Source organism: Suricata suricatta, chromosome 4, assembly GCF_006229205.1.
Source record: "Suricata suricatta isolate VVHF042 chromosome 4, meerkat_22Aug2017_6uvM2_HiC, whole genome shotgun sequence".
Classification (NCBI taxonomy): domain Eukaryota; kingdom Metazoa; phylum Chordata; class Mammalia; order Carnivora; family Herpestidae; genus Suricata; species Suricata suricatta.
In genome coordinates, this window is record NC_043703.1 from 94,721,812 (window position 1) to 94,738,666 (window position 16,855).

At 33.6% G+C, this 16,855-nt stretch overlaps 1 protein-coding gene across 2 annotated transcripts in view; it reads left to right on the forward strand.

The window, feature by feature from the left end:
- FOXN2 (forkhead box N2) overlaps positions 1-16,855 on the forward strand; it is a 54,073-nt gene that overhangs the window by 15,125 nt on the left and 22,093 nt on the right. For both annotated transcript variants that reach the window (XM_029937320.1, XM_029937321.1), the window contains exon 2: positions 15,325-15,875. In XM_029937320.1, coding sequence (XP_029793180.1) covers positions 15,339-15,875 — 537 coding nt within the window. In that variant the 5' untranslated portion in view covers positions 15,325-15,338. The remainder of the gene's footprint in view (positions 1-15,324; positions 15,876-16,855) is intronic.

Genomic DNA, 16,855 nt, shown 5'->3' on the forward strand with positions numbered 1-16,855 from the left:
ACAAATCTTTGACCCTTTTGTATTCTGTATCCACCTCCCTCCCCCCCTTCCCGCTCTTTCTTGACTGGAAAATGCAGCTGCACACATTTTTTTGTGTAGAGACAATGGATCACATGCTGTGTCACCTAAATCTATGACCAAGAGGCAGTTTTATCCCTGAGAGACCATAATGCTTCAGTTGTCCTGGATACATGGCATCATGTAGCATTATAATCAAACACATGTCTTTTTTGCAGTACATTTGGTATTTGAATCTACCTTCTAATCTCCATATTGGATTTTATGGGATGGACAGTATTTTTAATAGAGAATCTTAAGCAAAATGAAGGTTTTATTATTATTTAATAGGAAGAATTGTGAGTTCTGTCCTTTTATATGTCTAATTTGTTTCTTACCTGAGGGTTACCAATATTATCTGGTATTTTGAGTTAATAGAATATCATTAAAATTAAAATTCTAGTGTTTGTTAGGTTTGTTATATAGTTCTTTGCAAATAGTACATGCTCAATAAATGTTACACTCCCAGTGTGATAAATGAAAAGGAATAAAATTGTTTTCCTTTTTTAAAAATGAGGAACTCTTAGGATTTAGAAAATAATTATCTGTAAGCTGCTAAAATAGTTTATATTGAGCTTATTATAATCTTATTATACTGTTGAATAAATCCAGGAAATATAATGCTATAACTTCCAACATTGAGAAAAGTTATTTTATTATAATTAATGAAAGTAGTTTATACCCAATGAGATGAGCAATGAGGAAAGGAGACAGAAATTGAGTCAAAATTTCTTTTATGAATTTATCTTCATCAGAGACAAAGATTAAATTACAGTGAAGAATTGAGGTAATTGCCAGGACATGCTAATAAAATCACAAACATTTTGGATTCCATGCTATGCCATATCTCTGTGGTAGATTTGTTTTTTTCTGTGGAAAACATTGTTTAGTGATCTGAACTAAGTGAATGACTGTTTTACTTTGCAAGAGTTGTCTTAGCTCAAGTCAAATACTTTTTTATATTGTTACTTTAAAGTAACTGGATGGGAAAGCCACAGACCTAAGATGGGGCCTACTCTTTGATTGCTCTTTTGACATTTGCAAGATTGTTTGATTTACTGATAACATTAAGTTTTTGGTTGGAGGAAAGAAGGCAAGTCAATAAAAATAAAGTTTCTGAATGTCTTTAAGGCCATGTAAAAAGAGAGAATTAGAAATTATTCATTTAATGAAATAAACTTAAAAATGATATTCATTTGTCACGTGCCTTATAAATTTAAAGTATTTATAATGAGACTGATTTTGAGTAGGAAGCTTGACTCAAAGAGTGAAAATGGTGAGAAACAACTTTATCTGTAGGCCAGATGCTGCCATATTGTTCAAGGTTAAGCATCCTTTGTTGTAAGCGCAGGGCTGACTGCAAGTCTTCATGAGGGTTTCTCTGTACAATTACTCAAGTGTTAGTTTCATCTTCTTCCCAGTTCTAGTTAAACATAACAGATGGCATGGTTCCCCTTCTCACTCTAATGTAGTAGAAGCTTTTACTAGCAAAATTGATTTTCCTCCTTACCCTTTTTGGGTTTTCCTTTTTTTTTTTTAATGAGGAACTCTTCAGATTTAGAAAATAATTATGACTTGTAAATTGCTAAAATATTTTATGTTGATCTTAGTATAATCTTACTATGCTGTTGAATAAATCTAGAACATATGATAGGAAAAGATATAGTCAATGATTAGCTGAGGGTGGGGTGCAAAGAAAAAAATCAGAATAAATTGCTTTGGGATATCAGGAATTGACTATTATATTTTATTTTGATCTAAGTATGTTTTGATGCTTTATTTCCTAATGAGAATCCCTAGATAATATAATGGATTAAATAAATTTCTAATAGTTAATAAATTATTTTACAAATAATATAGATTTAGGGCTTGAAGAACTATAGTATAGGTAAGATAACAAATTAAAATTGAAAAATGTAACATGAGGAGATTCAATAATATAACCGAAAAGCGCTTTTGGGCTGCCTGGGTAGCTCAGCAGATATTAATAAGCTCCTGACTCTTGATTTTTGGCAGGTCATGATCTCACAGTTAGGAAAATGCAGCCCTGCATTGGGCTCTGCGCTGACAGCGTGGAGTCTGCCTGGGATTCTCTCCCTCTGCCTTTCTCTCTGCCTCTTCTCAAAAAATAAATTTTAAAAAATAAATAAAAGCACTTCTTAGAAGTATTAAACACATCATTAATAGAACTGAGTTAATTGCAATTATTCCTTATTTGCTATGGATCTATATTACTAAAGTAGACACTGAAAAACTTTCATATTCATGTGAATTACTGGACTGTGAGCTTGATTTGGGGGGGTTTTAAGTAAATTTTATATTCATGAACCCATTTTTTTATGAACTCATATTTTTAAAGGATTATAAATATGCTAAAATCATACTACTATACTAATCTTCAAAGCAGAGATTATTATTTTGAATATTTTGACTTAATAAGAATTCTGTAACAGGATAGTAGATTTTGAATTAGTTGGATACAAATGATTGTACTATATATGTAGATATTTATATTTCTGTTTTGTTTTGATTATAGCATATTTGCCACTATATATATTTTTTTGTTTTGAGAATGTCATTACTAGTGATAACATTTTTTTTTTACTTCAGAGGTAGTATAGTTATTATTATTATTTTCTTAATTCTTTTTTGGTGTATGAAAATGTTAGCATCAGGCAGATCTGTTAATAAAGGAACTTAGGGTTTTTGGAGGCCATTAATAACAAAATACTGAAATACTCTAAAAGTTTATATGGTTTAGGTTCTTTGAGATTATTTAAACTAGAGGAGAGCCTGGGTGGCTCAGTGAGTTGAGCGACCGACTTCGACTCAGGTCATGATCTCATGGTTCGCGAATTCGCCTCACATTGGGCTCTGTGCTGATAGCTAGCTCAGAGCCTAGATCTTGTTTTAGATTCTGTGTCTCCTTCTCTCTCTGCCCCTCCCCCATTCCTGCTCTATCTCTCTCTGTCTCTCAATAATAAATAAATGTAATAAATAAATAGAGCTTTAGATTATTTAAACGAGAAATATCTGAAGAAGAGTTCTGTCATGTAGTGTGGTGGGTAAAATACTGATATAACATATGAAGTACATGGACACAAATAGAATAAGGAAGTGAAAGTCACAAAAGAACATGATGAAACTTATTGCAGCAGTCTTCTGAGAAGTCCAGTGAGTAGCACTGGTCGTAAAGGAGATCACTCCTTAATATTAGGGTGTTTTTTTAATTTCCAAATTTCAAAACATGAAGTATTATTACTGATTTTATGCCCTATTTTTTTGTATTTGATTTACCATTTATAAATCTACCTTAGGAAGAAAACTAATAATAATAATAATACCATCTCTGTAGCTAGTATTCATTGTGTACTTATATATTTGTATATTTTATATTCTTTTCTATATTTTATATGTAAAATATATTATCTTTTATATTTATAAGTATGTTTATATTTATATTCTCATGTGATTTGTATCCTATAGAGTGGCAGAGCTGGGATTTGAACCAAGGCAGTATCTCTTCACAGCTCATGCTCTTAGCTCTGCTTTACCGCCAGATGTGATTATAATATCAAGACTATATAGGGGCATCTGGGTGGCTCAGTCTTTTGAGCATCTGACTTTGGCTCAGGTCATGATCATGGTTCGTGGGTTCATACCCCGCATCCGGCTCTGTAATGACCACTAGCTCAGAGCCTGGAACCTGCCTTGGATTCTGTGTCTTTTTTTCTCTCTGCCCCTCCCCTGTTCATGCTCTGTCTCTCAAAAATAAATAAAATGTAAACAAACACAAGAAATACATATAATGATTTAGATTTTACTATTTTTTTAGAATATGAAATTACTTATCTTTCACAATTTTAACTTCAGATATGCTGCCACCTCAAGTTTGGGTTAAATATCTTCCAGTATTACATGTATTAATTTCTTTCTCAAGAAAGAGGGCTTTCACTTTACAGTTGTGCCATGGTTGTTAGATTCTATGGTAAAATAGTAAACAGCTATGGCAACATAGCTGTGAATGTAGTAGGAGTAAATAAAAGGTTTGTGGTTTTTTTCCTTTTTGAAGCTTCTTCAAAAAGGACCAAGAGAGGTTATTCTGAATACTATATATCTTACACTTCTCTTTCTCTACCTTTTATTTTTTTAGAATATGAAATTGCTTATCCTTTACAATTTTAACTTCAGATATGCTGCCGCCAACATTGCTAGATGTAGAGATCTTGTAATTATAATATAGTATAGCTAATACATTAGCTTTGGAATGTATTTAAATTCCTATATACCTTTAGGTACTTCTGACATTTTAGAATTCGTAATATATATTTCCTGTTTATCAGAAAGTTACTTATTTTGTATCCTCAACTATTAAACCACAAATAGACAAAAAGTGACTCTTAAATAGTTGGGGGAAAAAATTACAAAGTTTACACATTAAATTCATGCACCTTAAGGTGAACTCTTACTGTGATCTTATATGAAATTCTAATAAAAATATTTTTGGCTTTCTAGTCTATAGTAGATAATGGTACTATAATTCCATGTTAATGATTTAGAAAATCCAAAATGCTTTGAAAACAGAAGTTTTCTCTTGGCCTGGTTAGTAGCAAAACATGATCTGAATTGATGTAAGATTATTGATAGTCTTTATTTACTCTATTCTTAGTGTAAATCTGCATTTTGCTACAGAAATATCCATGTGTTTATTATGAAGTACTGCCTCAGACCTCACTGACATGTCATACAACATATCATATTTGCATTGTAGTTCCTTTCTAAACTCCAGAATTTTCTGAATTCTCAAATATGTCTGCCCTCAAGGATTTTAGATAAGGGATCAATCAGGTACAGTGAGTGCAGTACAAATGAGAAGGAGGATATAGAACTAAGAAGATTAGTCTAGTAACTGAAGCCTGGCAAGGTGGAGCAGTTATGGATCCCTTAAAAATATATATAGATACCATTTTAAGAATCACTGACTTAAGTTCCTGAAGTACTTTTTAAAAATAAGTCTTTAGGGGCGCCTGGGTAGCTCAGTCGGTTAAGCATCCAGCTTCAGCTCAGGTCATGACCTCACAGTTTGTGGGTTCTAGCCCCACGTGGGACTCTGTGCTGACAGCTAGCTCAGAGCCTGGAGCCTACTTCAGATTCTGTATCTCCCTCTCTCTCTGACCCTCCCCTTTTCACACTGTCTCTCTCTGTCTCTCAAAAATAAATTAAAAAAAATAAGTCTTTCATTTTCCTTTTGAAAATGGTTAAAATATATTTTTATAACCTGAAATAAAAGCACTGAATGAAAATTGGCAAAACTTTTGGCCCCCAGAATATATCCATGGGACACTTTGATTTGAGAACACTGATAAAGTGGCAAATAGCCTATATACTTGAACAGCCCTATAAATATTTTTTACCAAGTCTATTTTTAAGGATGAGCCTGAATCATAGTTAAGATATCTTTCCCATCTTTATTTATTTATTTATTTATTTATTTTTTAGAGAGAAAGTGTGTGTGTGACTAGGGGAGGGGGCAGAGAGAGAGTGAGAATCCCAAGCAGAATCCACACTCAGCACACAGGGTGACATGGGGCTTAGTCCCACAACCATGGGATCATGCACGACCTGAGCCAGAATCCAGAGTTGGATGCTTAACCGAGCTACCTAGGCACTCCATCCTGTCTTTAAAGAATATGATTTTTTAAAGGGATGAGAAGAACCACCCTCTTTAAAAAAATAAAATACACACACACACAGACACACACACACACACACACACACACACAATTTTTGATAACTACCTTCCACCTTGGGGGGAAATGTCTTCTACCTACTTCCAGTAGGGAATCACTGTCATAATAAGCAACTCTTATTGATAGAGGAGTGAGTCAGATTCCTCAAGTGTGTTGAGGCAGAAGGAACTTAAAAAAGTGTTCTAAGATACAGGATAATGTAGGTTAGTGATATTGCCATCAGGAACTAATATAAACATCTGTTTCCAACAGCATGGCAAACGAAATACCTGGAACAGCCTTTCTGCTGACAACTTAAAATGCTGGCTAAAATGCATCAGTGCTCTAGCATAAAAGTAAAGAATTTTTATACTGAACACTAATTGGAAACCAAGCGAGATAAGCTCAGTGCTGAAGTTGGCTATTTCTGTAAGATCTAATAGATTGAGGCAGAGATGGGAGGAAAGAAGGAGACCACGTTATGGAGCCAAGAAAGCCTTTATTGGGATCTGCGATTCCCCGGGTGAGGTCCCATGGCCCGGGGAGTGGGGAGTCAGGGAAGTCACGCCTGATAGGCGATGGGGGGGGTGTTATGGGTGAGGGGGTTCTGGGTTTGACCTTGGGAGGGCAGATTATCAAATAAGGGCCTTTCAGGGACATGGCGGGATGGAATAGGTTGCCTCGTCTGTCAGGGTGATGGAAAGCTGGAGCTTCATGATTGGCTGTTTCCAAATGGGGCAGGACATCCCAGGTCTGCAGGTGAGGGGCGGGGGTTGTCTGTGACTCCAGCCCCCCAGAGAAATGGCCGCTCGGTCGCCACCTTAAGGTGACTCTTACAATTTCCTTGAGAGTATTTACCAAATCAAGTGAATTTCTGTTTTCTTAGTTTGTGGGCCTTGGGGATCAGGAAGCAAAGCCCCGTCCCACCAAGTTAAAACACCTAGCAGGAGATAGTCTTCCCCGTTACTGTGGAGCCCCAACGGGCTATACTTTCTAGATGTAAGAGTGATCTAGGGATTCTTTTTCTTCATGTCCTTAGAAATGACAAAGAAAATGATTTTCTAGAGTGTTGATGCTAACAGGAAAAATAATATCTCTACTGAAAATTTGGTAACCACAAACTAGCTATCACACATTTGCAGCCTGAATTCACACTAAGCCTCAAGCTAAGAATTTAAAATGATCCTGAATTGTTATTACTCCCAGGAATCAGACAGAAGCAACACAAGTCCTTATCATCAGAGAGTTGCTTTTGATGAATTTCTTACGAAAATGGATGGATTTTAATAAAAATTTACAAACCATCCAAAGAAACAAAGTGTAATATAAGAGAATCAGCAGAATCAGACTTGTCAATAGTCCACAGCCTGGAATTATCAGATGCAAAATATAAACTTAGTACATTTAATATGTTCAGTGGCAGGTTAAAATGAGGAAAAGAGGAAACATTTTGTAAAGAATCACTAGTTCTAGAATTAAAAATATATATTAATTAAAATTAAAATTCAAAAGATAGATCAAAGTAAGGAGACCCATTGAAGAAAAATTGGTACAGTGAAAGATTTATATCCAAGAAATCCGGAATGCAGCACAGAGAGATAAGAAAATGGAAAATATAGAAGAGGTTAAGAAGGGGAAATTTTTAAAGAGAAAACAGAGCACCTTTAAAGGAATATCAGGTTTCAATAACAATAATGGAAGTAGAAGGTCATGAAATTACATACTCAGTTTAAATAAATCTAACAATTATGACCTAGCATTCTTTAGCCAGGAAAAATATCTTTCATATATAACTTCTAAACTAATAGATGGTAAAAAGAGGAACCAGAAAAAATTAAAAAGGCAAGAAAAAAAAAAGAGAGAGAGAGAAACATGGAGAACACTAAATAAGGTGTTAGATGTAAATATATCTACACCTTGTACTTAAAATGCTCAGCTCTATGGAGTTTAAAACAGACTACAAGGAAACAAAAGGGAAAAATGTTGAAAGTAAAATGGTGGAAAAAAATATACCAGGTAAACATTAGTGGAAAGAAAGCTGGCATATCATTTGAAATAGATGTTAAAACTAGTAGAATTACTAAAGAAAAATAATTGATGTGAAATGGCAAATGTTTTCATTTTTGCCAAGAATAATAGAAGCTTTAAATTTGTATGCAACTAAATAACTGTAACCACAAAAAAAGCAAAATTAACCACTACCAGGAAAAATGGACTAATTTCACCAGCATAATGGGATATTGTAATATATCTTCCTTAGTATTTGATAAAGAAAGCAGGGCTCCCCCCCCCCACGGTAATTGGTACAAATATGGAAATTTTTAACAGTGTAAATAACAAGCTTATTCCAGTGGACATCTCTTTCATCCAATCACTGGAAACATCACCCGAATCATTATGAAAACCACATACTGGGCCAAACAAGTTTCAATACATTTCAATGGATTAGTATCCTAAGGACCATTTAAGTTAGAAGTCAGACTTTGTCTGGGAGATGTCAGGTCATCCCTCAAGTTTGCTTGTAGCCAACACAGACCCTGAGAAATGGCCGATGTAAGACCTTTCATTCTCGGCATACCCAGTAAGAATGTTCGGGGATGCCAATGGCAGATTGGTTCCCCCAAAAGGAAGGATAAAATTTTTAATAAATGATACTTGGAACAATTGTGTATTCCTAGTAAAAGGTGAAATTGAATAAAAAACAGATATGCACTTTGGGTGAATTGAAGACTTAAATGTGAAAGGCAAAAGCTATAAAACTTTTAGAAGACAATATAGGATAAAACTTACATGAATTTAATGTAAGGAAGGAATTCTTAAATGAAAAACTACAGTAACCTAAAGGAAAGGGTATAATAAATTCTACCATATTAAAGTTCAGAACTTTTTCATTCATAGCCAACTAATAAATAGACTAAAAAGACAAAACCATCTACTAAGGAAAGATATTTGCATCACATATAGGATTAGTATACAATTACTTAGACAATTAGTAGGTTTCTTATATACAGGTTTCTCTTGCTACCCAGAAGTACACTGTTTCTAAGAAAGGAAGCCAAAATGGTGTAAAACGAAGATGCAATTACCATTAATTTATGTGGAAACATTTTGAATATTCCCACACCCCAAAAATAACCTCTCATGGGCTTTTCGGATACCTTAGGACACATATTGCCAAGGGATGTGCAAAATAAATTTAGAGAAAGCACAGAAGCCCACAGGTACAGTTCAAAACTGTGGCAGCTTGATGCTGAAGTGCTAAGTATGGTTCCCCTGGGGAAGGACCTTGACAGCGCCACTCCATGCTCTAGGTGTGGGCCATCTCTCTAATGCACACTTCAGAACAGACACTGAATGCTATTTTCACTTTTTGCCTTTTCCTAAAAGGGAAAATCCTCTTTGAAAGGTACTAATGTAGGTCTTTTGTAGAAGCAAAGTGGTGTAATAAGAACTTTGAAAAGTAAGGAATACCTGCATATTCAACTCCCATTACTAATCGCAGAAATGCAAATTAAAACACAAGGAGATGAAATTTCATAGTCATCAGGTTGGCAAAAAGAATTTTTAATGGGTGTATGGAGCAAACAGATTATACCTATGTTCCTGGTAGCAATTTGTCATGATCAGTTAAAGTTGAAGAGAAGAAGACTTATCTGTGACCCAATAATTCTACTCAGTACATTCTGCATTTAATTGTGTACCCCAGAAAAGTTCTTGGCAGTTGCATCCAGGAGATGTGAACAAGGATATCCGTAACAATGCTACTTGTAATAGCCTCAAACATAAGCAAATAATTTTGGTATATTTATAAAGTAGAATTACTAGATGTGCAATTTTTTTCCTGAAACGTAGAAGATTTAGAGCCTTAATACAAATGTGTAATTTGCAAAATTTTCTTGTACATTTACCGAATTTTTTGGTAGCAATGTCTTACTTTTAAGAATTGGTTTATTAGTGGATGTATCCATTACTTTGGTTATGCTAGTTACACTCCTGAGAAATTAAGAGTACATTTTTTCAAGCCCCACATCATAGTCTTTTGACCCTAAATACTTATTCTGAGTGACATTTATTATGTGTAACAATTATGTATGGTTTGTTGAAGTATTGTTTTTAAAAGATTAATGAAAGGAAATGTTATATCACTAGCCCAGATTTCCTTTTATTTCTTTACTTGTTCTGCTTTATGAAGCAAACTTCCATGCTCATTATTAATGACCTGTTACTGAATGGTTTCAGTTCATTTAAAGAAGCACTTTCTCATAAAACTAGAATTATCCAAACAAAACTAAAAGCTTTTAAAAAAAATTTGGTGTGAAATATATAGGTCTTTCTGTTGTAATATTATGTATTATGTATTTGTGATAGCACTAATATATTGTGCCAACCGATGGGCCAACCCCCCTAAAGTATGAAGCTTTATAACCAGAACACCAGCAAAAACAAATCTTAATAACTGTAGTAGAATATTTTTAAAGATATATTAAACTTACTACAAAGAAAAAAACACTACAGGTTAGGATTTTTTTTTTAAAAAAAAGGTGAAAATAGCCTGATGGAAAGGCATGCAAGGAAGAGTGGAATACAGGATTCTGGAGGCCAGGGTAAAATGCATAAAAGTTTGGAGAGAAGGGCTCATTAACACTTCCAAGAAAATGCATGTGGTCAAACTGTGCCAGGAGGAAGAACATGGGTTGAATGAGAATTGTGTACAATACTGCATTTTCAGCAGCTTGCAGCTTTCCGCTGTTAGCCTATTTTGGGTTCAGCTGTTATTTCTTAGTATTGCAAAATCATAGGCTGGTAAAAATCATTTACAAACCAATGTGATTTTTACACTGTACTAAAATCTCTCCCCTATTTACCAGTGAGGTAATTTGTTTTACAGAAAAGCTTGGCAGTAGAAAAGGCTGTATTGAATTTAAGAGATGGCTTCTGTTTTAGACTTGAGGCCTTTGATGTGTCCATGACCTTTTTGTGATTTGATTCTTTGTGAAGTGGAAATACTATAACTAAAAATAAACTAGCACAACCTTCTCCCCCTTGAGTGTATTTTAACTTTTTAATATAAAAGTAATAAACACATTAAAAAAACTGGAAAAAAGACAAACATTATTGAGTTACTAATACAGGCCACTGTTAGTTTTTTATGTATTTTTACTTTTTCATGTTTTTAATAAGTTTTCTGTTTAGTTCAGAGTCTTCAAGAAAATAATTTTTAATGACTAAATTTTAGATTGAATAGATGTATTTTGGTTTAGCTATTTCTCTATAATAAAATGTGTAAGTTGTTTATACTTTTCTATTGTCTTTAATAGTTCTTCAAAGTGTGTGTGTGTGTCTGAGAGGAGAGGAGAGGAAGAGAATCTTTTTCTCCTATGTAGGATTATTTCACTGAAATGACTCATAAGTGGAATTATTGGGTTAAAGATTATGACTTTTTATTTGAAGTATAGTTGTAGTTGGCCTACTATGAAGCTAGTTTCAAGTATACAACTTAGTGATTCAGAATTACATAAATTAAAAAATGCTCATCACAATAAGTACATTTCAGTGTTATTGACTATATTCCCTGTGCTGTACTTTTCAACCCTGTGATTTATTTATTTTATAATTGGAAGTTTGTATTTTTTCATTCCTTTTGCACATTTTACCCATCCCTCCCATACTCTTCCTTTTAGTAGCACCAGTTCTTCGTATTTGTGAGTCTACTTCTCTCTTTATTGATGTTGTCTGTTTTGTTTCTTAGATTCCACATGTAAGTAAAATCATACGGTATTTGCCTTTCTCTGTCTGGCTTATTTCACTTAGCATAATACCCTCTAGGTCCATTCATGTTGTCACAAATGGCAAGATTTCATTCCTTTTTATGGCTGATTAATATTCAATTGCATTATAAACTATATCTTATTTATTTATTTATTTATCCATTGTATGGTACTTCTATTTTTAATTTTTTGAGAAATCTCCATACTATTTTCCACAGTGGCTATACCAATTTATGTGTCATCAGTAGTGCATGAGAGTTCCCTTTTCTCCATGTCTTCACCAATACTTCTTATTTCTTGTCTTTCTGATACTAGCCAGAATGGCTAGTATCAGGCAATACCTCATTCTGGTTGTTTGTTTGTTTCTGACAGAGAGAAAGAGTGCATGAGCAGAGAAGGGGCAGAGAGGGAGACAGGACCCGAAGCAGTCTCTACACTGACAGGGATGAGCTGGATGTGGGGCTTGAACTCATCAACTGTGAGTTCATGACCTGAGCTTAAGTCTGATGCTTAACTGACTGAACCATCCAGGCTCCCCTCTCACTTTGGTTCTGATTTGCATTTTCCTCATGGTTAGTGATGTTGGGCGTTTTTTTTTTTTCATGTGTCTGTTGTCTGTATGTCTTAGGAAAAATGTTCAGGTCATCTGCCCATTTGGATTATTTGAGTTTGGGTTTTGTTTTTGTTTTTGTTGTTGGGTTTTTTTTTTTTTTTTGGTGTTGAATTGTAAGCGTTCTTTATATTTTTTGACTATTTAACCCCTTCACGTATATATTGTTTGCAAAGATTTTCTCCCTTCCGGTGGGTTGCCTTTTCATATTGTTTATGGTTTCCTTTGCTGTGCAAAAGCTTTTTAGGTGATATAGTACCAATTGTGTATTTTTGCTTCTGTTTCCCTTGCCTGAGGAGACAGATCCAGAAAATATTGCTGTACTTGATTTCCAAGAGATTACTGACTGTTTTTCTTTTAGGATTTTTCTGGTTTCAGGTCTTATCATTTAGGTTTTTAATCCATTTTGAGCTTATTTTTGTGAATGGTTTAAGAAAGTGGTCCAATTTCACTCTTGCTTGTAACTGTCCAGTTTTCCCAGCACCATTTTATCGAAGAGTCTGTCTTTTCCTCGTTGTATGATCTTGTCTCCTTTGTCTTAGATTAATCAACCATATATATGTGGGTTTATTGCTGGGTTCTCAATTCTGTTCCATTGATCTATGAATTATTGGGTCAAAAAATATGACATTTTTAATGATTGTTGGTAAATATTACCAGTTAGCATTCTAAAATGGCACTAGGTCCTTGTCCCAAATCATGTATTAAGTATTTTTTGAAACCATTGCCAATTTGGGCAAAAGTAGATATTGTTATTACTAATATTTGTGCTAATTGCATACCAAGCACTGTGCTAAATGTTATTATACATATTATCAGTTGTTTTGCATTTCTTTATTAATGAAGTTTGGTATTTTCTAATATGTTTGCTATTTATATTGCTATTTATAGAGATTGAGTGTACTCTAATGGACAAAAAACTTGAGTATTGAACTTAGCCCAGTTTATAATTTTGGCTTTAGTGTTTACTAGTTTTAGAACCTTAGGCAAATGGCTTACCTCACTCCCATTTCCTTCTTAGTAACAGTGAATTTCAGTTTTCTGATTGTTACCAGTTAGGAAGTTTTCTAGCACTAAGGATTTTCTTCTAAAATAAAATAATTCTTAAGGCAGGTACAGAGTAAACATATATGTTGACTAAGTTTATTTCAGTTTGAAATAATTATAATTTGAATGCCTATTCATGCTCAACATTTTGTTGATTCATTGGGAATACAAAACTAAAAAAAAAATTACACATTATGGAATTTGTGGCTAAAAGGGCCATACACAGAACTGAGTAGCAGTGAAGAGTAGAGATTATAAAGCTCATAGCTTAGTATCTGTAGTATATAGTAAAATCTCAGTAAATATTAGCCACTGATACATGTTACTGGAGATATAGGTGAAAGGTAAAAGTTAGAACATTGGAAATTAGTCATTCCTTTTCTTTGAACATTGAGTGCTGAGAGGTTTGTTTTTTTTTAAAGGAAGCAAGACAACCAATGAATTCTCATTCTCATCACATTTTTGAAATTCTCTATGGGTAGAGAAACTGAGTAAAGTGAATAATTTGGTTAGCTACATAGGACACTATGTCATCTCTGAAATGTAGTGTGTGCATGTATGCACAGATGTGCGTATGTTTATGAATGTGTGGCTTTCATAATTGATTGAAATAAAAACCATATTTGTTACAGTTTGATCTTTTCCTTTTTAAAATGTCTTGGTATGTCAAGTGTAAGTAAGAAAGATAGGAACTGGATATGGAGAGAACAATAATGAGATTTAAAATGGATAGAATTGGGTCATTGTTATTCACAGGTGCTGTGTATACATTGTTACCAGGATAATGTAGTTGTTAAGAGTTTTGGTTCTGAAGTCAATCTGGTTTAAATTCTGTTGTTTCCGTTTACTAATCAGGTAAGCTAAAACAGGATGCTTAACCTCTGAGTCATTTTCCTCATTTATAAAATTGGGATAATAGTAGTGCTTACTTTATATAGAAGAGTTTAATTGATGGTTAATTGAGATACAGTTTGTGGTGTTTAGCACAATGTCTGGCTCCCAAAATATTAGCTGATGCTGTTGATAATTAAGTGCTTTGAGACTACATCTAATAGCTACCAGAATCCAGATAGGACTGTTACACATGTAAAATCAACTGTTTTTCATAATTCTTGGTGTAACTTGCCAGCTTTGTTCTAAGTAAAATAAAACTCTGGAGGTACTTCTCTAATTTCAGTTATGTAAGTATAAGTAGATAGAATCAGAAGACATACAAGATTTTTCACTGAATTCATAAGTAGGGTACCTTTATGAACCGTTGAAATTGAATTAAATAGCACATTAGTTCTATCACTTTTCTCTTTGGTCAGTTATTCTCCCATCATAAGTTTTTTATATTGAAGTTATGTTTCAAAAGTAAAACAAGAGACATTTGAGAGTAATTTAGAAATAGCTTTTTTTCTTCTCCTTGAAAATACAGTTACAATTCAAATTTTACTTTAAGGATGTCAGCCTTTCAGTGTCAGTACTTGATAAGATGATACAGAATTCAGTTAAAAATATTGGAATGTGCAGAAATAATAGTAAATGTAATTTTTCTGATCATTTAGTGATTAAAAATGTTATCTTTTTAGTATGCTGTACTATAAAAATATTAGAAATTGTTTATCTCTTTATAGTAAATATTTAAGATTTGAGGAAAAGGTTTATTTGGAATTCCTGTTTAAGCAATGTTTTAAATTTTGTTATTTTCTGTATTGAGCCATATGTATGACTATTAGAGTAGGTCATTGATCCTTAAAATGCATAAAGTCTTACAATTCAAAGAAAGTCTGCTCATTTTTTATAATAATAAGCATTATCATTAGGCTATAGCTATGGGCTAGGGACTTTAGTAAGTATTCAAAATTATTTCACTTTCTTAATGTCATTCATACATATAGTGTTTTCATACGATATTTTATTTGCAGTCATTTCTAATAACATGAAATAAGTTCTGTTCCTTGTATTGTAACCCTTAATGTTTTTGTTACACTAATATTGTGCTTAAATATTATGTGGGATAATTGCAAAATTTCTGATTTTGGTGATATTTAAACCTGTATTTTCTTTTTCCATGAGCTTAAAACTCTTTAAGTATTATATTGATTGACAGTTGTTTCCTTTATTACAGAACTGTAAGAATAAATGGGTCCAGTAATTGGAATGACTCCAGAAAAGAGAGCTGAAACTCCAGGAGCTGAAAAGGTTGCAGGACTAAGCCAGATTTACAAAATGGGAAGCTTGCCTGAAGCTATCGATGCTGCCAGACCGAAGGCCACTCTAGTGGACAGTGAGTCAGCGGATGATGAGCTCACAAACTTGAACTGGCTTCATGAAAGTACTAATCTTCTAACAAATTTCAGCTTCGGAAGTGAGGGTCTTCCAATTGTTAATCCATTGTATGACATAGAGGGTGACGATGTGCCATCTTTAGGACCATCTTGCTATGCGAACCCAGAAAAAAAATCAGCAACTTCAAAGCCCCCATATTCCTTTAGTCTTCTCATTTACATGGCTATTGAACACTCTCCAAATAAATGTTTGCCTGTCAAAGAAATTTATAGCTGGATTTTGGACCGCTTCCCATATTTTGCCACTGCACCAACAGGCTGGAAGAATTCTGTTCGACATAATCTATCCCTGAATAAATGTTTTCAGAAAGTGGAAAGAAGCCATGGCAAGGTCAGTGTTTGTGAACATTGCTATATTTGGGCAGGTGGGGGAGAGTTAACATACAGACCTTACAAGGTGGAGAAATTAAAGGAAGACAAAAAATAGTCAACTAATGATTACTTCAGTTTGAGCTTAATTATACTCATTTGCTTTCATTTGAGATGTTTTTAAATTTCTTAAATATTTATATAAATCTAACAGATTTCAGTCTACTATAGGTACATAAGTTAGTTTTCTAATGTTCCAATTTTCTGCTCTTAGTTTCTGTAGTGTTCTTGTCAGCTGTATCAATATATTACTCTTATGTATTCAATATGACAGTCTCTGCCTTACAATTAGAATGTAGACTCTTTACATTAATGTAATTGATATGGTTGGACTTAAATCTATCATCACACTATTTGTTTTCTATTTGCTCTGTTGTATTCCCCACTTTTCTAGTCTTTTTAAGGATTGAGTATTTTTTTATGATTCAGTTTCATCTTTACTTTGACTTATCAGCTATTTGAGGGGGGTTGCTATACACTTATCAGTATATATCTTTAATTTGTCACAGTCTGTCTTCAAATCATATTACCATTATCTGGCCTTTGACAGAGAAGTTGACTAATCCTGATGCTTATCTGCATCAATTCTTTTTTGCTGGAGAAGTTTATTTAACTTTTCTTATAGTTCAAATCTTACAGCACTGAATTTATAAAAAAATTTTTATAGAAGATGGGTATTCTAGGTTAACAGGGTTTTTGTTTTTGTTTTTGTTTTTCTTTAAGTACTCTAAAGATATTACTCTCCTGTCTTCTGGCTTGTATAGTTTCTGATGAGAAGTCTGTTGCCATTCTTATCTTTGTTTCTTTGTAGGAATATTTATTTTCTATTTTTTACTGTCTGTCTTTAAGACTTCTCTTTATATCACTACTTTTTTAACAGTTTGACTGTGATGCACCTAGGTGTGTTTTTCTTTCTTTTTATCTTTGGCTTTTCAAAGGTCA